This window comes from Pipistrellus hanaki, assembly GCF_964339955.1.
Source record: "Pipistrellus hanaki genome assembly, chromosome: 10".
NCBI classification, from domain to species: Eukaryota; Metazoa; Chordata; class Mammalia; order Chiroptera; family Vespertilionidae; genus Pipistrellus; species Pipistrellus hanaki.
Window position 1 is genome coordinate 59,504,468 of NC_140512.1, and position 23,668 is coordinate 59,528,135.

The window sequence follows — 23,668 nt, forward strand, 5'->3', positions numbered from 1 at the left end:
TACCACTCAAAGTCAGATCTCCTTTGTCACCAAATATTTAACCCCCTCTACCCTTTTCTAACTCTCCAACATGCCCCTTTCCTTCTGGTAATCACCATATTGTTGTTGTGTCTGCAGGTTCCTTTGTCTTATTTGTTCATTTGTTGCTTTCTGTTTTATGTCTCACATATTATTGAAATCATATGGTTCTTGACATTTTCTGTCTTTATTCTCAAGATGCATGTATTCTCAAGATGCATCTATGTTGTTACAAATGGCAGTATTTCATCTTTTCTTATGGCTAAGTAGTATTCCATTGTGTATATGTACCCACATCTTCTTTATGCAATTGTCTATCAAAAGACACTTTAGTTATCTCCATGTCTTGGCCACTGTGAGTAATGCTGCAATGAACATAGAGGTACTTATGTCTTTGCTAATAAATGTCTTCGCTAATAAATGTTTTTAAAATTTTCAGGTAGATACTCAGAAAAGGGGTTAGGAGATTTTGTTCAAGTCTCCTGTATTATTTGGAAATCGTCCAAGTGTCTATCAGTAGGTGAATGGATAAAAAAAGCTGTGGTACATATTTACATAATGGAATACTGCTCACCTGAAAAAAAGGAGAAAGTCTTACCCTTTCTGTCACAGCTTGGTAGACCTGGAGAGCATTATGCTAAGTGAAATAAGCCAGTCAGAGAAAGACAAATACCATTTGTGGACTCTAATGATCAAAATGAATTAAGCAAAATAGAGACAGACTCATAGATAGATAGATAAATAGATAGATAGATAGATAGATAAACAGGCTGATACCTGTCAGGGGGGCGGGAGGTTTGGGAGAATAGAGGGGTTGAAAAAAAAATTTTTATGGGCTCTGGCAACTGCTGATTGCCAGGGAAGCAGGAGTGGAGGGGCAGGGGAAGGTGAAGGAAGGTATTGGGGGAGGGAAATGGTAGTGGAAGAAGACTTGACTTGGGGTAGTGAGCACTACAATAAATTGTACACCTGAAACCTGTATAATTTTGTGCACCTGAAACCTGTATAATTTTGTTAACCTCAATAAATTAAAGAATAATCATATATTAAAATGAGACCTGTAAGGAACATGTATTACCCTTCTAGTAACTTTATAAGAAAATTTTACATTGAATACATTTTGTTCAGACTCTTATACCTTAAGACCAATAATATTCTTATGAATCATAAAACAGGTTTTGTGCTACATTTAGTGCAACTCCTAAAAATGCTATTAACAATAAATTAACAGGTGCCTAAGATAATTTTACAGTTGGTTATTGCAGAAAATGAGTTTTGAGAACTTTCTTTCATGTTAAGTTTTTGAGCTCTGTACTTATGATAGTCAAAGTCTATTCTGATGGGGAAAATATTACTAGACTTAAATATGAATGTTTTGGGAAAAAGCAGCAGTAATTGCAGTACTTTTTTCCTCATAAACTAAAATTGAAACAAAGAGGTAAGACTAGTTTTCTTTGTTAGATTTAAAAGTAAAATAGGTGGCAATTTTACTTTTTTAAAATTATTCTTGTTATAAAACACTGTATCAGTGACTAATGTGTTGGATGTGAGGCAATTACTGTGAAAATTTAAGGGACTAAACCAATTAGATTTACACTCTTGTTGAAAATTTATATTCATGAGATTTAATGTTATAAAAGCACAAGCTTGCTTTGAAATAATGTATGTATGCTGATATGTTTTAAGAATGTGTTATATAGTCTTTTTAAAACTTAGGCAGTACTTTTTTCTTTATAAAAATTAGCTTGCAGTTTTAAAATTTAAATAATTTGTAATAATGAAGTGGTCCTACTTCAAAAAAAGACATTTTAATTATTATGATTATAATATTTATGTTAAATTACAACCTTTTAATATTATTTAAACTTTATTTGCAGGTCCTAATCTACCCATGGCAACAGTTGACATTAAAAATCCAGAAATCACAACCAATAGATTTTATGGTCCACAAATTAGCAACATCTCCCATACCAAAGAAAAGAAAAAAGGAAAAGCTAAAAAGAAGAGATTAACCAAGGCAGATATTGGAACACCAAGCAATTTCCAGTAAGAGAGTTATTTTGTTGTTTTTATCTTTATTTTTTTATTTAGTCACTAGAGGCCCGATGCATGAAATCGTGCATGGATAGGGTCCCTAGGCCTAGCTGGTGATCAGGGCCAATCTGTGGGGTAAAAGGGGACCCTCGTTGACACCTGCCTTGGCTGGCCTAGGTCCTGTGGGCTGGGAGCAGCTCCAGCATTGAGCGTCTGCTTCCTGGTGGTCAGTGTGCGTTATAGTGACCAGTTGTTCCACTGGGTGTTCCGCCGTTCAGTTGATTTGTATATTAGGCTTTTATTATATAGGATTGTGACTCTAGGTTTTTAATTTGTTATAAAATTTTATTTTACTAGAACCCTTATATTTATCACTTATATACCTTTTACAGATTTTGCTGCAGTTTTCTGTTTGTTTTTTAAGCTAATTTTCTGTGGATCTTACGTTTATTTTACCTTTTCATTTATTAGAAAAGAAAAAATAGGTAAAGTTTCTTTAATTATTGGATATAAAGGTGATTTCTTACTTTTCTCTATAAAAAATGATATTTAGCAATTCCCTAGAGGCATTGTCCTAATCTGTTTGGGGTACAATAACAGAATACCATAGACTGGGTGGCTTATAAACAACAGAAATTTGTTTCTTACAGTTTTGGAGACTGGGAAGTTCAAGATAAGGCACAGGCAACATTTGGTGTCTGGTGATGTCCCACTTCCTGGTTCATAGACAGCTGTTTTCTTGCTGTGTCCTCACAGGTTAGGAAAGGGTAAAGGAGCTCTCTGGGGCCTCTTTTTTAAGGGCACTAATCCCATTTTGACCTAATCACTTCCTAAAATTTTTACTTCTAGATATTATCACGTTGAGGATTGGGTTTTAACATCTATGAATTTCCAGGAAGTAAAAATATTCTATAGCAGGCATTATTTTATTAGCTCATTGCAAAATTCATTTCCTCTCATGTTTGTACGTGAAAGCCTAAGCAACTTACCGGTCGACCGGTTGCTGTGATGTGCACCAACCACCAGGGGACAGATGTTCAACATACAGGATCGGGCTCCCTCCTATCTGGATCGGGCTTGCGAGGATTGGGCCGAAACCGGCTATTCAACATCCTCCGAGGGGTCGCGGATTGCAAGAGGGTGCAGGCCAGGTCAAGGGATCCCACCAGTGCACGAATTGATGCACCGGGCCTCTAGAGTGTGTGTGTGTGTGTGTGTGTGTGTGTGTGTGTGTGTGTGTGTGTGTTGTATTAATATTCTAGTTTGACAGTTAAGGAAATGAATGCTCAGAAAGATTGTACAAAAATGTTAAGACTCATTTATTAGCAGAGCCTGGGTTAGAATCTTCATCTTCTGCCTATTTGTGTAGTTTTTCCCTGAATATTGTTATGTCTATGAGAACTGTTAGTTAAGGCCAACAATTCAGTGGGCAGATTGGATTTCATATATATATCATGGTGTTAATGCCCTTTGTGTGTTTTTTCCCCTGTCTTCTACTTTAGGCACATTGGACATGTTGGATGGGATCCAAATACTGGCTTTGATGTAAGTGTCTTGATAAACATTACTCTAAGTACATGGGAATATTATGGCCTATATTTGGATTTTTGTCATTATTTATTGTTGTGTATTTTAGTGTTTATTTATTGTGCTATGTTTATATACATATCACTAAGGTTTGAAACCATAGTATTGTTCTATAATTCATGGCTAGGTCTCTAAAGAGAAAATTTTTATATACCTTGGCTTTATTTTACTATATGAGTAAAATCCTTATATTTTGAAAGCAAAGGGAAGAAAATTATTTCTGCTGAATTATTTCAGGGAAATAAACATATGCCAAATTACTGGAAAATACTATAATCAAATTCTGAATATTCAGTTGTTTAATGAGCTATGTCTTTTCATTCTGTTATTTTCGGCAATTTCGTCATTCATTAATTTATAGCACGATAAAGATAGGTGAAACTTCAGGCATAAAAAGGTGTTTAATATTTTATTTCCACTTTGGTTATTTAAGTAATAGGTATTTCACATTTGACAGTCAGGATTTGGAAAAATTAATTTGAAAATAAATATTTCTGATTGAGGTTAAAAATCCTTTTGATTGTTTTGTTAAAACTACAATGTTAACTCTGTAAGTGTTGAGTGCCTTTTTGTGTTGGACAATGCACAGGGTGCTTGGGGTTCTCAAATTTTCAAATTGATTTGTATTTTTTGTGTGGTTATAACTAAATCTTATTTAGGATAATGTAGTAAAGGTGAGCATTAAATATATCTGAATCGTGAATTGGTTAGAAAAAATCTAATTGACATGCCCTGTTTTTTAAGGCAAGGAACAAAAAAAAAGACACGGCAATAAAATATAAACTAAATTATTTTTAAAATATGTATATATTTATTGATTTCTAAAAGGAAAGCGGAGGGGAAAAGAAATAGAAAAAACATTCATCTGCTGCCTCCTGCATGCCCTGTGACCTCCTGGTTCATAGGTCAATGCTCAACCATTGAGCCACACTAATAGGCTAAAATCAATTCTTATCCTTTTTGTATTTTTTAAACAAGAAAGTTTAGTTCACATACAAATAATATAACCATATTAAAAGTTTATGAACTTAAAAGAAAATAATTTCATAATTTTTACAGATGAGAATTAAATATTCTGCTTGTTTTTAAAAATTGGGATAGATTTTATTAGTTATTTTATCTGTTGTAGCTGAATAATTTGGATCCAGAATTGAAAAATCTTTTTGATATGTGTGGAATCTCAGAGGCACAACTTAAAGACAGAGAAACATCAAAAGTCATATATGACTTTATTGAAAAAACGGGAGGTGTTGAAGCTGTTAAAAATGAACTACGAAGGCAAGGTAACTTTTATTTCTATTTAGGAATCCTGATCTATTTGTTCTTTTGAATCTTTAGGTTAAGTTCTTGAAAGGCAACTACACACATTGTGAACTGTGTGAACCTTCCTTAAGCAAATGTTTGAGTTTATTCATAACTAGTTTGGCCCAGTGTACTTATGTTTTACATTATTTTGGTATAACAACAACAACAAAAAGTTTTGTTTATTATAAAGATGTCTTATATTAAGTTTATGAAAATTCATACAGAATCTCCTGGCTATTTTATGTTAGAATGAAAAATATGATTATCTAATATTTTACTTAACAAATCTTAGAGGCCATTAAAGTTTTTTTTTTATTACAATACAGAGGTATTAATTTAAATATAATCACTACCTAATCAGTAAATTATAAGCATATTTAGGATATAAATAACAAAAATACTTCTATTTATTTTTATTTTATTTTTATTTTTTTAAATATATTTTATTGATTTTTTACAGAGAGGAAGGAGAGGGATAGAGAGTTAGAAACATCTATGAGAGAGAAACATCGACCAGCTGCCTCTTGCACACCCCCTACTGGGGATGTGCCTGCAACCAAGGTACATGCCCTTGACCGGAATCGAACCCGGGACTTTTCAGTCCACAGACCGACGCTCTACCAGTTTCGGCTCTATTTATTTTTAAATACAAACTTTATTTCTTAAAGTATAAAATTTGTCTTTTGATACCTGGATGCACAAATAACTTGCAACCATTTAAGATCAAAGCACTTTGTGTTTTAGTTGTATCTTAATATCACAATAAAATGCGAAGACTAAATTTTCCAGTATGGCAATCATTTCTTTGCACCTTATTTATTTGAAAAGCCACCTGCTTTTCTTTGTTTATTATACTCATAATAAAGTTTAGCAAAGCAAAAGCTCTAGTTAGTCAAATCGTTCTTCTGAAGAATTTACCTGTCATTTTAACTTAGGTGTTTGACTTACCTGAATTTTTAACCAATGATGTTCACTTTATCTTTCATTCGTTCATTCATTCATATATTCAGTAAATATTATACTACCACTAAGATATGGTCTGTCTCTGGTCTCAGAAATTTTATAGACTAGTGTGGAAACAGATATGTAAACAGGTATTCAGTCATAATTTCTATTGTGGAAACACAATGCTAGTTCCACTGAAACTAGTATGATGCTAATTTATCTTACTTTGTTAAATTAATTACGTTTCCAGTTTCTGTAGATTTTTAATCAGACATCTTGAACCACTGCACCATTGTGATAAATGCTCCCAGGGGAAGTCAGTTGCTGTTAGTGTACAGATGGTGGGAAGTCCTGAGGACCCTGTGTATTTCTGACTCTTCTTGTTCACCGTTACCGCAGACCCTCACCTTACACCACCAAATAGTTCTCAGGGTCTCTGAGCTCTCTGAGTTTATAAGTACAAATTATTGTTGACATTTATTAGACCACCCGTCCTACAACCCTTTCACCTGAATACCTGTAACAGAGTTTACTATATTATCTTGCTTGGCTTTGTTTGTGTTTTTAAATTTTATTATTACTGCTTGTCATTTTAACTGATTTTAAAATATTAAAATAAGTAAGGCTTTCCCTCAGTTAAATGACCTAAAACAAAAAAAGGCACAGCCATTAAATATAAAACCGTGTTGGGGACAGTTATTTATTATCATACTCAAGAACCTAATTCCTAGTGTAGAACTTTCTTGACACCAAACGTTGGTTTTTATACAAGATACATTTTTTAAAAGAAAGAATATGTTAAAATTTATTAAGCAAATATTTTCTAGGCTGAGCAAATAATGGTTTTATAAGTATGAAAAAATTAGGGAAAAGTTTGAGTTTTTCTGTAAGAATCTATTGAATCAAATGTCTTAACATTTAATTTTGTAAAATTATGTAATCAGGATTATAAAAAGTACTAGACTTGTGTTTTCCAGTGTATCTTTCTTTGTGTGTATGTGCAATTGTCTGAAATCCATTAACTCGTAATAATCTGCCCTGTAGGTTCACAACACTGGAGCGGTATGTATGTGGGATGTTATTTGACCCAGTGCACTAAATTATGCATGCTGTGGTGTGTTTATTTTCAGAGAAGCTCGAGTTCATTTAGCTTGCCACCAAATCTAACATCCAGTGAGGTTTGTTGCCCTCAACAAAAACTACTAATGTTTTGGGCATATAGATGCTTAAAGTAAAAAGAAAATTTATTTCTATATGAGTCAGAGTTCATATTTTGTCCACAATTTATATAATTGTATTGAAATTCACTGGATTTAAAAAAAAAAATCCTGTTCCCACAGCACCGCTGTTGTTTTTATGACTTACTAGGGGTCCAATGCATGAAATTCATGCAAGGGGCTCAGCCTTCACAGCCCCAGCTTTGTCCAGAAGGTCATCTAGAGGTCATTCTGCTGTTCAGTCTATTTAACATATTAGCTCTTTATTATATTTGATTATACTTACTTTTAGTCATTGCTTTTCATACTTAGCATTATTTAATATCCTATGTAAAGCATACTTACATTTTTACATTTGTGGCAAGAAGGGAGGACCACACATAAGCTCACACTTAGTTCTATAATTGCCTACTCAGAGTTGTCAGCATTCTCATAAGTTTTACTTTGTGATTAATAACATTTTTCTGAGTGCATGAGAGCAGCTCTTTAATGTTTCCCTGAGTTCTATAATACTGCATTTAAGTATTATAATATTTTGTAATTTCTATAAATATCTACAGAATTATCTACTAATTACTCTTAATATGAATATTTATCTGAAACAATTAAAATATATTGACCTTCCTTAATATTATAACATCAAGACAAGGTTTTTTTCTGTAAATATTAAAAAAAATATTTCATTTTAACTAATCTTTGATAATAATAGTTTTCATTTGATCTAAGAAATAGTATGCCATTCTCAGTCTAGTGTTTGTTATGACTCTTAGAGTTTTGAAAACTTATAGGCCATCAGACTTTCTCACAGTGTTGTTGTGTGGTATCTGCTTAGCAGACATTTTTGTGCATATAAACCTAACTAACATTGGGCTAAGAATCAAATGTGAATTTAATTATTTAACTCACATTTTTAGGTTGGGATGTGGCATGCTGTTTTCCTCACAAAAATATAGACGTTTCTCTTATTTTCAAGTTAATAGAAATGCTGACCTCCTGCTATACCCCAAACTGGATGCAGCTGACCTTTTTTCACTATAAATTAAGGCTTCTTCCCTGAACAATGATTTAGTGTCTATTTGAATGGGTATTAGCTGGATCCTAAATTATTCTAATAAATGTACTTACTGTAAGTTCTACTGAAGAAACATATAATTTTACATATAAAAGATTCTGGATGGAAATTCCTCACTGAAACTATGAGAATGACTAATATTTTTTATGGTAGAATAGAGTGGGTACTTTTCTTCTTGATAATAAACAACTAAAACATAAAAGTGCCAGTCTAGACAAATATAATTAGTATTTGAAATAAAAAATTTTAAGTTGGTTAAAATGAAATCTTTATACCTGCTTGAAGGATTGTATGGACTGTCTTATTCAGGGAGTATACATACATACCATGTATCTTCTTGGTTTCGCCCTTTTTTACAAAATATGCTAGGTCTCCTTGCTTTGGATTTGGTCAGAAAATTGGGCATATCTTAACTCTGCAGCCCTTATGCCTTGATGCAAATCATAGGAGCCTGATCTCTGATGGCCTACATCAAAGGTTTACATTTTAAAAGAAAAGTATTATATTTGGGTTCAGCTCAGATGACTTTGAATGAATTCTAATGTCAGGCTACATTAGCTATTTAATTCTGAATGTGAATTGATTTTATAAAACAACTAAATATATATTTGATTCTTTAAAGAGAGAAAGTGCTCATTAATTTTTAATAAAATGTAAAATAATACTGTTGACAAAAATATTTAATTCTGTTATTTTGTTAACATATTTTTTAAAAGTTTATTGCCTTTCAAAAGTGGTGCTAATTCCTAAAAACTACATTTAACTGTTTTAGCTAATATTTTTTCAAGAAACAATAGGAAGGTGATCTTTAAGCAGAGTATTTCCAAATAGAATTGTAAGATACCATCTGTGGTCAGATATCTTTATAAAATAAAAAAGATGAGTGCTTTTTTTTTGGTCTTATATAATTTTTTAAATATATGTTAAAATAAGTTACTTTTCCACTGATGTTTATGGGAGGAAAACATGCTTTCTTTTTTTTTATTTTTTTTTTTATTTCAGCACCACCACCTCCTCCACCATCGAGGGGAGGGCCTCCTCCACCTCCCCCTCCTCCACACAGCTCAGGCCCTCCTCCCCCTCCTGCCAGAGGAAGAGGCGCTCCTCCTCCGCCACCTTCAAGAGCTCCCACAGCTGCACCTCCACCGCCACCTCCATCCCGGCCAGGCGTGGGAGTCCCGCCACCACCGCCAAATAGGATGTATCCTCCTCCGCCTCCAGCCCTTCCCTCCTCAGCACCTTCAGGGCCTCCACCACCGCCGCCACCTCTGGCTGTGCCGGGGTCAGCAGCACCCCCCCCACCGCCTCCGCCGCCACCGCCACCCGGGCCACCCCCTCCGCCTGGCCTCCCTTCCGATGGTGACCATCAAGTCCCAGCTCCTTCAGGAAACAAAGCAGCTCTTTTAGATCAAATTAGAGAGGGTGCTCAGCTCAAAAAGGTGGAACAGAACAGTCGACCGGTGTCTTGCTCTGGGAGGGATGCACTTTTAGACCAGATCCGACAGGGTATTCAACTGAAATCTGTAAGTAATCTTTTCTTTTTATTTTAGACTATCATTATGGATTTTTTTAAAAATTTGTAAGATATCCTTGAAAAGTATTTTTTTTTCCTCTAGGTATTCATTTTTTAAACTGAATTTCTGATATTTTTATATACCATAAAATGCATAAATTAGACCTATATTTCTGTAACTGATACTTATATATCTAATTATCATTTCAGAAAATTCTCTCATGTCTCTTCTCAGTAGTCTTCTTCCCCAAAAGAATCACTGATATGGGTGGTGTCTGTCACCGCTGATGAGTTTTTCCTATTCTAGTCTTCATATAAATGGAATTTTACAAGCAATTTTTTTAGACTTTACTTTTAAATAAAAGGTACTTTAGAGAAAAATATTTATTAAACTATGGAGAATTAAAGTAGCCCTACTTGAAATCAATTTTGATTTACCTAGGTAAATTCAAATCACTAACTTTGAGAAAACGAAAGCATATTAAGGTTTTTGTCTCTATAAATTTAGCTGAGTAGTGAATCAAACTCCACAGAAAATTGAAAGAGTTCTAATAGACTTTCCGATATAATAGCAGATCATTTTGAATTCTCTGAATTGAATGAGGTGATCATTTTATTTTCTAGAGCAGAGATTTAGCAAACTTTTTTCGTTAAAGGATCAGATAGTAAATATTTAGGCTTGTAGGCCATATGGTCTCTGTCACAACTACTCAGCTCTGCTATTCAACCACAAAAGAGGCAGCCAGACAGGTATACTACAAAACAGCCATAAACAATACATAAATGAGAAGGCCTGATTGTGTTATCTAAAACTCATGGACATTGAAAGTTGTATTTCATATCATTTCAAATGTCCCGATTTTCTTTCAACCATTTAAAAATGTAAATATTGTTCTTAACTTTAAGATTATACAAAAACAGAGGACGGGCTAGATTTGGCTCATGGGCAGTAGTATGCTGACCTCTGCCTATATTTGGAACTTCCTTCTGGGTCTATACGTGTAATCTCTCAGGGCTGGTAATCAGTGGCAGAATTTTCTATGCAGTAAGTGGTGATGAAAGAAAGAGATTTTAACTGAAGATTATTTTGGAATATAGAAAGTTATGGTAACAAACCAGAAGAGAATGATGCAAAGAGAACATACCGATTGAATGAAAACAGCATATCACAGATTTAAGAAACTTCTGATTTCTAAAATATATCTAAGTCTTTTGTTGGTGATACTTGTGTTTCAGCCTGTGAGCAATCACCTCTGCTCCCTCTACCCATTTAGGTTCTTCAGAAGCAGTTTAAGAACTTTGAATAGTTGATAGTGGGGTTAATTAATGTCAAAATGGCCACAGGCCAGGTGAATAGCAGGTTTTATTTTAATAGAGTCCTTTACTTTCTGATTTTACCTTGTAACCTATGCTAGTTCCTGTGTCACTCTCACTCCCATCTCCTACTCCTAACCTACTCTTTGTTTCTCTTTTCTCTTTTCTCTCATTTTTACAGCAAGTTTTTATTTTTTTTACTCATTTAGTGAAAGTAAGGTGTTGATTTTTATGTACAGTGTGTCCTCTTTTTAACAGTTGGTAAGATATTACCTAATTTCTTTCCCCATCTCCTTTTTTATCACCACCACCAAAAAAACCCACAACCCTATAAATTGTTCTCTAAATTTATTTTTAGGAAACATGTTTTTTTTCTAAATGTAGAATAGTAGGCTATTTTTATCCTAAACGATCACTTTCCTTTTGATTGTATTTGGAGCATTTTCTCTCTTTTTTTGGATTTAAAAAAAAATTATTGATTGATTTTTAGAAACAGAGAGGAAGAGAACAAGGGATGGAGGGAACAAAAGAAGCATTGATTTGTTGGTCCACCTGTTTATGCATTCATTGGTTGCTTCTTGTATGTGCCCTGACCAGAGATCGAACCCACAACCTTCATGTACTGAAACGATGCTGTAACCAGTTGAGCTACCTGGGCAAGGCAGGAGCATTTTTGTGAAGTGCATAATCAGTGAATCATTGGCATGTTATACATGTGATTTGAGTTCATAATTTTACTTCACTTAAAAAAATAACCAATCTGTGGTTAAGATTTCTCTGGCCCTGTTTCTTTAAATATTCTATATAAATCATCAATTTAGTATGTGAATATGATTAACATAAAACCACAGATTTAATTTAAAATGTTGGCAGGAAGTGTATAGGTATTTATTTACATACATCTGGAATTCTGTGTTCATAGTACCTCAGAGAGCATCGTGTCCAAGAAAGTGCTTTAAAAACAGTGTTTATGACAGTGCTGTGCTCCTGTACTGTTCTCTGCCTTGTGTTATCAAATTGCTCAAAGGGAGTCAAAATGATTCTCCTTGCTATTGTTATACTTCTTGTAGCACCTTGTTCTGCAATTTACAGTTCTGAAACTATTTTTTTCATTTGTGTTTTTTCTATTCCAGAAATACTGAATATACAGTCTCTGAAAACCTAATACTAGTGAATGAGCTTGTATCTTGTGGGGAACTAATTTGAATATTTTCTTTTTTTTCCCCCCCATTACCATTTCCTCCCCTATATTCTACCATCTCCACCCACGCCGTTCACCTGCAATCATCACACTATTGTTCATGTCCATGAGGTCTTTCTCTTTTTTTTTCTTTCCTTTTTTTGTTTTTGTTTTTGTTTAATCCCTCCCTCTCCCTGCAGAGCTGTCAGCCTGATCTCTCTTTATGAGACTGCCTCTGTTTTGCTTGTTAGTGCAGTTTGTTCATTAGATTCTACAAATGAGTGAAAATATGGCACTTGTCTTTCTCTGGCTTATTTCACTTAGCATAAATTTGTCCAGGTCTGCCCATGCTATTGTAATGGGTAAAATTTTCTTTTTTTGGCCAAGTAGTATTCCATTATGTAAATGTACCAGAGCTGCTTGCTACCCAGGCATCTATTGATGGATACTTGAACAGCTTCCAAATCTTGGCTGTTGTAGATAAAGATGCAGTGAATATAGGGGTACATATATTCTTTCAAATTAGTGTTTCGGGTTTTTTTGGATAACTTTCCAGAAGTGGAATCACTGGGTTATAAGCAGGTCCATTTTTAATTTTTGAGATAACTCCATAGTGCACAGGGGTTCCCCTTTAGATATACCCTTGCTGGTATTTGTTGATTTATTGATAGCCATTCTGACTGGTGTGAGGTGATATCTCATTGTGATTTTAATTTACATTTCTCTGGTGATTAGTGATGTTGCACATTTTTTCAAATGTTTATTGGTCATTTGTATGTCCTCTTTGCCTATTTTAATTGGATTGCTTGTTATGTTGAGTTTTATAAGTTATTTATAAGATCTGTCAGCAAATAATGTTCTCCAGTTCAGTGGGCTGTGTCTTCATTTTGTTGATGGTTTCCTTTGCTTTGCAAAAACATTTTAGTTTGATGTAAGCCCAGTTGTTAATTTTTCCTTTTTGCTTCCCATGTCCAAGGAGTTGCATCTGAAAAAATATTACTATAAGAAATTTCTTGAGATTTTTTACTATGATTTCTTCTAGGATTTTTAGTTTTTCGTCTAACAATTTAAGTCTTTAATCCATTTTGAGTTTATCCTTGTGTGTGGTATAAGAAGGTGGTCTAGTTTCCTTTTTTTTTTTTTTTTTTTCATGTATCTGTCAAATTTCCCCTTGTTTTCCAAATTGCTGATTCAATCCTCTGCTTCATCCCACCTGCTGTTTATTCTTTTCAATGTATAGTCAATGAATGGACCAAGCTGTATACCAAAGCCAGCTTTTACTAGCAGTGGGCCCTGGAGGCAGATCAGCAAAGGGCTCAAATTACCTAGAGGTCTGCCTCTGCCTGCAGGTTTCCTGTTAGACTTAGTTACTGAAAGAGCTTCTAGCTGAAAGGGTGTAAGCTCTACAGTGTGGGGCAGGAGACATTCCAATGGGTCAAGCTATTACCTTGTTTCCCCGAAAATAAGACAGTCTCTTATATTAATTTTTGCTCCCAAAGATGCGCCAGGTCTTATTTTCAGGGGATGTCTTATTTTTCCATGAAGAAGAATACCGTACACATTTATTGCTAAATGAAAATAAAGGAAATTTATTACATGTATACGGTGTGGTAGTATGGTAGTTGTCAACACAAACCAGACAAACTGTGAATCCTACAGTATCAAGAATTTACTCATTTTCTTTTTAATATATATTTTTTAAATATATATTTTATTGATTTTTTTACAGAGAGGAAAGGAGAAAGATAGAGAGCTAGAAACGTCGATGAGAGAGAAACATCAACCAGCTGCCTCCTGCACACCCCCTACGGGATATGTGCCCGCAACCAAGGTACATGCCCTTGACCGGAATCGAACCTGGGACCTTTCAGTCCGCAGACTGACGCTCTACCACTGCGCCAAACTGTTTTCAGCTTTTAATATATTTTTTATTGATTTTTTTACAGAGAGGAAGGGAGAGAGATAGAGAGCTAGAACGTCGATGAGAAAGAAACACCCACCAGCTGCCTCTTGCACACCCCCTACCGGGGATGTGCCGGCAACCAAGGTACATGCCCCTGACGGGAATCGAACCTGGGACCTTTCAGTCCGCAGACCGACGCTCTACCACTGAGCCAAACTGGTTTCGGCCTAAATGAGTAAATTCTTGCCGAAACCGGTTTGGCTCGATTCCGGTCAGGGGCATGTACCTTGGTTGCGGGCACATCCCCGGTAGGGGGTGTGCAAGAGGCAGCTGGTCGGTGTTCCTCTCTCATCGACATTTCTAGCTCTCTATCTCTCTCCCTTCCTCTCTGTAAAAAAATCAATAAAATATATTTAAAAAAAAAAAAGAATTTATTCATTTATTCAATGACAATCATGTCATCATCTTCTGGAACATCATCATAACAATCCAATTCCTGAATTTCCTGGTGAATTTCTTGTGACTCCATTTCTTTCAGAATCAGTGGACCAAATCTCTCATGTTTAGCCTAGTCGGGGCCTTATTTTCGGGGGGATGCCTTATATTTTCACTCAGAAGGAAACCTGTAAGTAGGTCTTACTTTCGGAGGATGTCTTATTTTCGGGGAAACATGGTACTTTCCCCCAGGCTGATGCTGCATGGAAGGAAGTGCTCTGCCTGAGAAAGATGGCTTCTGTATATGGAGGAATGACTCAACATAGGGATCATGGTGACTGACCCTTCAGGGCTCTTCTCAGAGCCACCAACGCCAGACTCTTCTCACAGGGCTCTAATCTGCTCTACCCTCCTGCAGTAGACCAGGGTGAGTGGATGCACATGAAATAATATGTGTTGGCCCTTTAAGAGGTTGCCTACCTTTCAGGCAGACAAAAATCCCACTACTTTTCACAGCTAGATGTTATGTGGGCACCTTTCAAAGTTCTGAGCTCTAGTGTTGGGAGCCTGGCTTAGGATTTAGATACCACACTTCTCAGGGGAAACCCCTGCAGCTGTGTTATCCCTCCAGATCTTCAGCACCCACCCAGCCCTCTCACACCTCCACACTTCTTACCATCTCAGTGTGCCGCCTTCTGTGAGTCTGCCTTCTGTGAGTCCGTGGTGATAAGGTTTCTCTCCAGCTAATCTTTAATTGGTTATTCAGGGTGACTCTTTTTTATAATTTAGTTTTAATTCCAGTTTGGTCCTGGGAGGAGGTTAGTGTAGTTTCCACCTACTCTGCTTCCATCTTGGATCCCCTAATATGAATATTTGTAAAGTAAAAAATCTTGAAGTCTAGAAAGACAGTGATTATTAAGAATATATTTGTGAAGGCCAGAATGCAAAGTTTATCCTAATAACGTAATTTTTCTTTGAGAAATTTATTTAAAAGTTAAATTCTCTATCTACTTATATTAAAACTTGCATAACTATTTATTACAGCTTTGCCATTTCATTTTTACTTATAATAATATTAATAACTTTATAGAAAAAATTAACAACATAAATAACTGCTCATTTTAATATTCTTGAGCCGTACTTTCTAATGTGTATTTTTTCGTGAATCCAAACTTCTGTATCTTATCTTTTTAAATATGGGTGTTGGGATTAAGAATAATTTTATTTAGAAATTAGATTTTTAAGGAGAGTCTGTGATGTTGATTTCTCACTCTCCACCCCCAAATATATAAATACTTTGTAGCAGAAAAGAAGTATAATACTTCAGTTAGGGGTAGTTAGTTGCCTTGTGAGATAGGTACATTTCGAAAGCTACCCAACTCATCTTCTTAAAGAAAAGGTTCATCTTAAATTATTGGTAAAACTGAGTTTTTCTAGGAAGACAGAAATCTCTTCAGTTGCTCTTAGGCATCTTAAGTGTGCTTCTCGCCTAACAACTCTAGGAATCTTAGTTTATAAAATGATGTTCCATTTTAGTTTCATCAGCTACGACTTTGTGTGCTGGAATAAACAGAAATAACCCAACTGCAAGGGCAAGTGTTTTTCAAGAAAGGATTTGATTGTTATTCTAAAATTGGAATTACATTGAATGCCTTATACATTAAGAAGGAGCAGAAATATGTCTTCAATAATTCTTTTAAGGTAGTAGCTTATTTCTTTTTAATTTAGTTAATGCTGTCCTGGGCGTGGTTCGTATTTTTATTTGTTTTTTATTTAAAATAATAATTGATTCTAAGAAAGTAAAACTTTCTAGAGACAAACATTTTGCAAAGGATTTATTACTGAATTTTGCTAACTTTTTTTTCCAAGGTATCTGATGGCCAAGAGTCTACACCAGCGACACCTGCACCCACTTCAGGAATTGTGGGGGCCTTAATGGAGGTGATGCAGAAAAGGAGCAAAGCCATTCATTCTTCAGGTACATTTGCATATGTGCATGTATATTTAATAAATTTGAATGTTTGAGTTCTATATTTTGTTTTATGACTCAATCTTTGCTAGATTTTCTCTGCTATTGAATAGTAACATTACTATAATTGATAGTGACATTACTATAAAAAGTATGATTACTAAAATGGATATTTGTTAGAATATTTTCTCATCCTCTCTTTATTACTTGATTTGTGTTAGATAATAACTAGCAGTAATTTGAACTTCTGAGTAAGTCTCAGATCATCCATTTACATATTCACACCACTAACATCACTTGTTTTGCTAAAAATTACCCAATAGTAAGTTTCTGTAAAGACATAAATAATAGCTATGTTGATGTAATGAATATATAACATGGTTTTTACTTATTTTGGGGACCATCTCTTTTAACTATTATTTAACTGTGGTAGTACCTGATGATAGAATTATTAGCTACTTTTTCCTCACCATGCATACTGATAAATTCTTGTAGTTGTCACCCTGTAAATGCATGCATAGTTGGGTGGGTGTACTTGATGCCTTCAGGTGAATTCTGTGAAGCATGTCTAGCAAAAGCTTTTGGGAGCAAATTTTTTTCTTATTAGTATTGTAAATGGAGAGATTAACATAAAGTTGATTGAACTCCTTTTCAAATAAATTCTATAAAATTTAGAGCTAAGGCTTAATTACTTAAAATTATTGTTATTGTATTAGAGGCCTGGTGCACAAAATTTATTCGGGGTGGGGGGCGGGCAGATTCCCTCAGCCTGGCCTACACCCTCTCTAATCCGGGACCCTTTGGGGGATGTTCAACTATCAGTTTAAGCTCAATCCCTGTCCCTCTTGCAATCCGGGACTGCTGGCTCCTAACCACTCACGTGCCTGCCTGCTTGATCACCCCTAACCACTCTGCCTGCCTGCCTGGTCACCCTTAACCACCACTGCCTACCTGCCTGATTGCTCCTAACCCCTCTGCCTGCCTGCTGATGCCCCTAACTGCTCTCCCCTGCTGGCCTGATTGCCCCTAACTGCCTCTGCCTTGGCCCCTGTCACTGTGGCTTTGTCTGGAAGGACATTCGGAAGATGTCTGGTCTATCCAGTCTAATTAGCATATTATCCTTTTATTAGTATGGATTCTTATTGTTATATAAGTAAAAATTTAGTTTGGGGCCCAGGGAATATATCTTTGCTCTTATTTGGCTTTTTTTAATTTTCAAGTTCTAATTCCAGAGCTCAAGTACTTCTTGTAGAAGCCTTCAAACTATTTTACATGCAAAAAGATTATTCTGTCTTCTTTACCTGTGTGTCACATATTCAGTTTCTATTGGTGTTTAACTAATTCATTATCAAATACAATTGCTCTGCCATTATTCTCACAAATTTGCCCTTTGAGGGTTTTATGAGATATATAGTTTTTAAAGGTCAGTAATTATGGTAAGTTGGTATATAATATAAAAGATTGCTAATAGGATTTGATGACATCTTAATATTTATTCATTCACTCAACATGTATTTATTGAGCAGCTTCATGAAACATTGTTCTGATGCTAAGAATCTTACCTAATAAAAGAGAAACATGCAAATTAACCATTAGTTGGCTATGCTCACAGCCAATCAGAATGAGTATGCAAATTAACCCAACAAAGATGGAGGTTAATTTGCATATGCAGGCATGGATCAGTGTGAAGCCTTTGTGGCAGCTTTTGATCAGTACTTGCCTCTTTTTATCTCTCCCAGTCTGGCCAGCAGTCGTACCTCCATTACTCTCCAGGCCTCCACTGGGGCTGCTGATCAGCCTCGCCTTTCTGATCAGGCCCTGTTTATAGGCCCAGAGACACTGACTGGCATAGGAATCAACCAGTCAGAACCTAATGTGGGTGCTGTGGGGAGCCAATGACTGTCTAGGAAGCAGAGCTTTTGACACTGGCATAGAAACCAACCAATCAAAACCAAATTGGTCAGCAGGGAAGGGCAGTTGGAGGCAACCAGACAGGGAGGGGAGGGCAGTTGGGGGTGACATCAGGCTGGCAGGGGAGGGCCATTGAGAGCAAGATCAGGCCGGCAGGGGATGGCAGTTGGGGGCAACCAGGCTGGCAGGGGAGGACAATTAGGGGTGATCAGGCTGGCAGGCAGAGGCAGATAGGGGCCATCAGGCAGACAGGTGAGCAGGTAGGAGCCAGCGGTCCCAGATTGTGAGAGGGATGTCAGACTGCTGGTTTAAGCCAGATCCCACAGGGCCTAAACCATCGGTCGGGCATCCCCCAAGGGGTCCCCAATTGGAGAGGGTGCAGGCTGGGCTTAGGGAATCCCCCTCGCTGTGCATGAATTTCATGCACCAGGCCTCTACTTCAGTGATAAAAAAAAAAAAAAAAAGACAGGTGCTTTTTATCACTGAAGTGTTTTAGAGCTTGTAGTCTACTGTGAAGACAGATCTGTAAACATAAGAAATTCAGGTAGTGGTACGTATTATGAAGAATTATCAAGAGGAAGGGTACTGATTGTGGTGGATGGTTATACTTTACATAGGTTGGTCTGGGTAGCCTCTCTGAAGAAGTGGTTTTTGAGTAAATCTAAAGGATGGAAAGATTCACCCACACAGAGGAATATGTTCTTCAGAAGCTCTAAAACAAGAATAAATTTGGCGTGTTTAAGGGACAGAAAGAAGGCTATGCATCCAGCAACAGTGAATTGCAGGAGATGGCATATGAAAAAAGTTTGGAGGAGGGAAGAGACAATAACTGGGAAAATCATGTAAAGTCTTGTAGAGTGAGGTAACATCAAATTTTATTCAAATAACAGTAGTCAGCCACATATCAAAAATTACATTTTTAAAACTTAGAATTTAAATATCACTCCATTTGCTTTAAGGCAAATGGACTACAGAGTTGTAATATCCAAGCAAGATATGATGGTGGTGTGGGAGCAGTAGTGAAAGTGGAGGAAAGGAGCAGCGTGATGGATTGGATGGGGGGTGGGGGTGAGAACAGGATTAACTTCCAAGTTTGCGGCCTAAACACCAGAGACTGGTAATCATCAGGGAACAGACTAGGATGGTGGGGGGAAAGCAGGTTGGAGAAGGAGATAAGACTTTAGAACTTTTGAATTTGAGAATCCATGTAGAGAATACAAGGCAGCATTTGGATTTTTGCTATGCGAATCTAAAATTCGGAGAAGCCCAACCTAAATGTGACTTTACACATAGAGAAACACACAGGTTGAAATTTGTAAGGTAAAAACTAAGGGACCAGAATCTGTCTTCTGACTCCAGTTCTCATCTCTTACTCATCACTACACTTGTTAAATGCATTTTATTAGATTCATTTTTAACTATCTTAGTAACTAGATTCTTCAGGTATCAAATGGTTTGTGTTTCAGAAGTTGAATAATTGGAGAAATCACTTAAGAATTATATAATATTTTATGTGTATATATAGGTTTTTAATTGTCTTTATTTTCTTTTAGATGAAGATGAGGATGAAGAAGAAGAAGAAGATTTTGAAGATGATGATGAGTGGGAAGATTGATCTATATACTATATATATATATTTTTAAGGTGAAATACTAAACACTACTTTCTGTCTATGGATTCTGTAAAATTACCATGTAAATGTTCTACCAATTTGCTGTATATTTTTGTTGCCTTTTTTGCTTTTTTTTATTAATCTGTGCAATACCTCATTTAATCTGTAAAGGTTTGTCATAATCCTCTGCAAAGCTACTCCCTGTTCTTGTGTGCAAGTTTACACCAGATGCTCACTCAACTTGTGAATGTTTTCATTCCATCAACAGGGAGTTTAAATATTATATGTGAGACTGACAAAAACCTTAATGTAATTTAGTTATAATGCCAGAAGGAAAACACTATTTTCATACCCTACTTTTTCTGTACCTAAATTTTCTTATTAAAATCTAGTATAGCACTACATTCTTTTTAAATGATGCAAACCTTAGTTTATTTAGCCCCTTTATTTTGAACACAATGCTATATGAATGTTGAAGCTGATACATTGCACAGTTCTGTAGACATCACTACACTGATGTAGTTTCTCAAATTTTAGCAGTATGCTCTACAAAAAATCACCACAGAAACACTAGTTAGGGAAATGAGTAACACACCTCTTACAGCAGTATTGCCTGTTATATAAAGCAGTGGCATTTGGAGGCTGGTATCATTAGGAGCCCTTACATACCTGTGCTTGATTGGCTCTTTTGGCAAAAATTTTAAAAATATTTTGGCATTATTCTGAAATAAATTTTATTTAAATTATTGGACTTTGGGGAATCTTGTGAATAATTTTCATATGAACTGAAGTCAACTATATTATGGTTACTTCACCATTTGGTTATGTATATAAAAATTAGAACATTATAGAAATGATAAGAGATTAACTTTTATTTCTAAGTTTATATCAATCGAGGTATTGAAAAATAGCAGCCATAAGAATCTAATCTGTTGAACCCATTATGCTTTTTTTTTTAATTTTTTATAATTTCTTAAGGTTTTTGTCAAATGTCAGGTGAAGGGTTACATTTTTCTTCCAAGATTGTGTTTCCCAATGTCAAATTTCTTGAAAAAAATGTAAAACAATGACAGACTTTTAAAAAAAAAAAAAAAAAAACTTTGCAACCTGTACGTTTGTTATGCACAGAAAAATGATATGTTAAAATTAGGGTTTCCTTGCCTCTACAATACACTAATTGCCTAAAGGTGGTTTTCATATTTATAACACTAATTATAATACCTGCCTACTTTAAATTTTAGATAGAAAAATTATCTGATTTAAATACAGACATTTTTTCTCTCACATTGAGTCATGCAGAACGTAGTTCCAAATGTATTTCAATACTGTAATCACAGTATCCGATGAAAAATTAAGCTCTCTAGAATTATACCGACCCAAATCTAGTATTGGCATGATCTTGACAGGCTGGACCTGCAAGATGTGGCTTGAATTTTAACCAGTTATCACATAACTTCTAGTGATCATGCATCTAGTTATCATTAGAAATAATTTAAAAGGTTTTTGTTGCTGCAAGCAGTTAAGTGGTACAGTAAAACATTTAAGTTATTCAAAGAATGTTACCTTCCTCGCAAGAGTAATTTAAGCACGTGGGAAAGATTCTATACTTTTGTTCTTGCAGAAACAGTGCCCTCTGCTGCTGGAAACCTTTTTCTGCTTTCTATAATTTTTGTGGCTTGAGCTCAGTTGAACCTGGTGTAGATGAGGCTAGACAACTACTAACCAATAAAATTAGGAATTTGTGCAAATGGCAAATAGAACATGATACTTACTTTAAGTAATATCAACATTTTCCATTTTTTTCTTTTCAACATTTTAAAAAGCATTTTAAATATTCTAGAAATGTCTTTAAGGTAATGCCAATTTAAGATCTCTCTAACTTTTGGCCAAGGAATTCAGGGTTTTCCGCTAACTGTGGTATGACAACTATCAGGAGCTGCTCTGAGCAGAGGCTATGAATTCTTTGAGTTGTAAACACAATTTTAAACACCTAAGATGGGTAAAAAATTTGCCAAAGGTATTTGAGTTTATTCTTCCTTTGTTAAAGAAAAGGACTTGTTGTTGTTGCACAAAGTCTAAGTTACTATTGGTTGAAACACTGCAGCAGTGGAGTTCAGTCCGGGCATGAGGACTGAGTCTGCGTTAGATGTAAAGGTTGCATGTTTCAGTCCTCCACCACCTTGCACTGTGGGCAGCACTGTACCTGTGCCTTGTCTGGAAGCCTCCTATATATACTCAGCTAAGTGATTGTCTGACAGCCTTCGCATTTAACAAACTAGCATGAGGCTTTTTAAATCTAAATGCTACGTGATAGACAATTTCAGCTAGCCACATATTGTGTGTATGAGATTTAAAATTACTTTCAATCATTTCCATTTATCAACTGAAATTTTGTTTAGTATGTGAATTTTTTTTTTTTTTTTTGAAATGTATAGTGAATAGGATGTTGCACTGGTGGCAATTCATCATGGAACATAATAAAATTAATTTGACCCAAAAATGTAAAATAGTGTGTTTTCATTTATTGTTTCATTCATTTAAGGTGGTGTGAAACTCTGTAGGAAAGGGCGTACACGGCAGTGAACAATAGCGGTTATAGTTTTCAGCAGACCGCATGCCTGAGAGCTAGTGTGCCATTAAGTAAACACGGAAAGAAAGGAATGTTACACCCTGTTCTGCTGGGCGAAGTGGCAGCTGCTGCTGTGGCATACAGAGCAGTCCTGTCGCAAGTTGCTCTGAAAGAATCCCACAGCAACCATGTTGAAGTTTCTAAACTGGAATATTGGAGTTTACTGGTAGTTTCAGTAAAAGCCCAATACAGCAGTTCATGTGGAACTTAAATAGCTCTTAATGAATGGGATTAAAGATGGTGCTTTAAACAGGAAGCTCAGTTTTTGATAAATGGAATTTTTTGCTCTGCTGACCCTGGCACAAGTGGGTGTCTTAAGATTAAACTAAGTTATGGAATCCAGTGTGTAGGATGCTACTGAATGCCTTTTAAGACCTTTCGCCAATTTAATAAACGTCAAAAATAATATGTTCCACTAAAAAGTTGTGTCGTACAACTGTGAACACTTAAGAATGTATTAACCAAACTTTACCAAAAAGTTTTACAGAAAAGTGCCTCAGAATTGCTCTTGTCACATTATTTATGTTATCAACAGAGAAATTCCTGAAATAACTTGCTCTTTTCAAATGAAGTTCTTAAAGGACAACTACAGAGATAAGGCCTATTTATAGTACAATAGAAAATACTTCATGGAAAAGTGGAGAACTTTTACTTTGCATACTTATTTTATTGCCATTGTCACCTATACCTCCAAATCATAGCATTCTCTGACAATATTTTGGTCTCCTACGAGTTTTTTTAAATGTTGCTTTTCATGAAGCCACTGGGAAAAGGTGTGATAATTTGGTGGTTGGGACTGTGATGGGGAACATACTTTGTAGCTTGTTCTGTGCCAGCATGGCCAAGGGTGAACCTGAGAAGGGGCAGTGAAGGATGAAAGACAAGAGGATACAGCTGGGGCTCAGTGGGTCTCCCATGCCTGGATGAGGACACAGACCCAGCCTGCAAGCCGAAGCTTTATTTTATAGTTGGCTCAAAACAAGGGTGGTGGTCAACATGTTACAGTGTTCTTGGGAGTTTTTCA

The 23,668-nt window shown here is 35.6% G+C and overlaps 1 protein-coding gene across 4 annotated transcripts in view; it reads left to right on the forward strand.

Moving 5' to 3' along the window:
* Positions 1–22,522, forward strand: part of WASL (WASP like actin nucleation promoting factor) — a 65,533-nt gene extending 43,011 nt beyond the window's left edge. The window contains exons 6-13 of one of the 4 annotated variants that reach the window (XM_084897677.1): positions 1,896–2,064; positions 3,555–3,597; positions 4,769–4,922; positions 6,934–6,951; positions 9,181–9,701; positions 13,915–14,016; positions 16,393–16,501; positions 19,957–22,522. In XM_084897677.1, coding sequence (XP_084753803.1) covers positions 1,896–2,064; positions 3,555–3,597; positions 4,769–4,922; positions 6,934–6,951; positions 9,181–9,701; positions 13,915–14,016; positions 16,393–16,501; positions 19,957–20,018 — 1,178 coding nt within the window. In that variant the 3' untranslated portion in view covers positions 20,019–22,522. The remainder of the gene's footprint in view (positions 1–1,895; positions 2,065–3,554; positions 3,598–4,768; positions 4,923–6,933; positions 6,952–9,180; positions 9,702–13,914; positions 14,017–16,392; positions 16,502–19,956) is intronic. The other 3 variants (XM_084897678.1, XM_084897679.1, XM_084897680.1) reach the window with 3 other exon arrangements.
* The last annotated feature ends 1,146 nt before the right edge of the window (positions 22,523–23,668 follow it).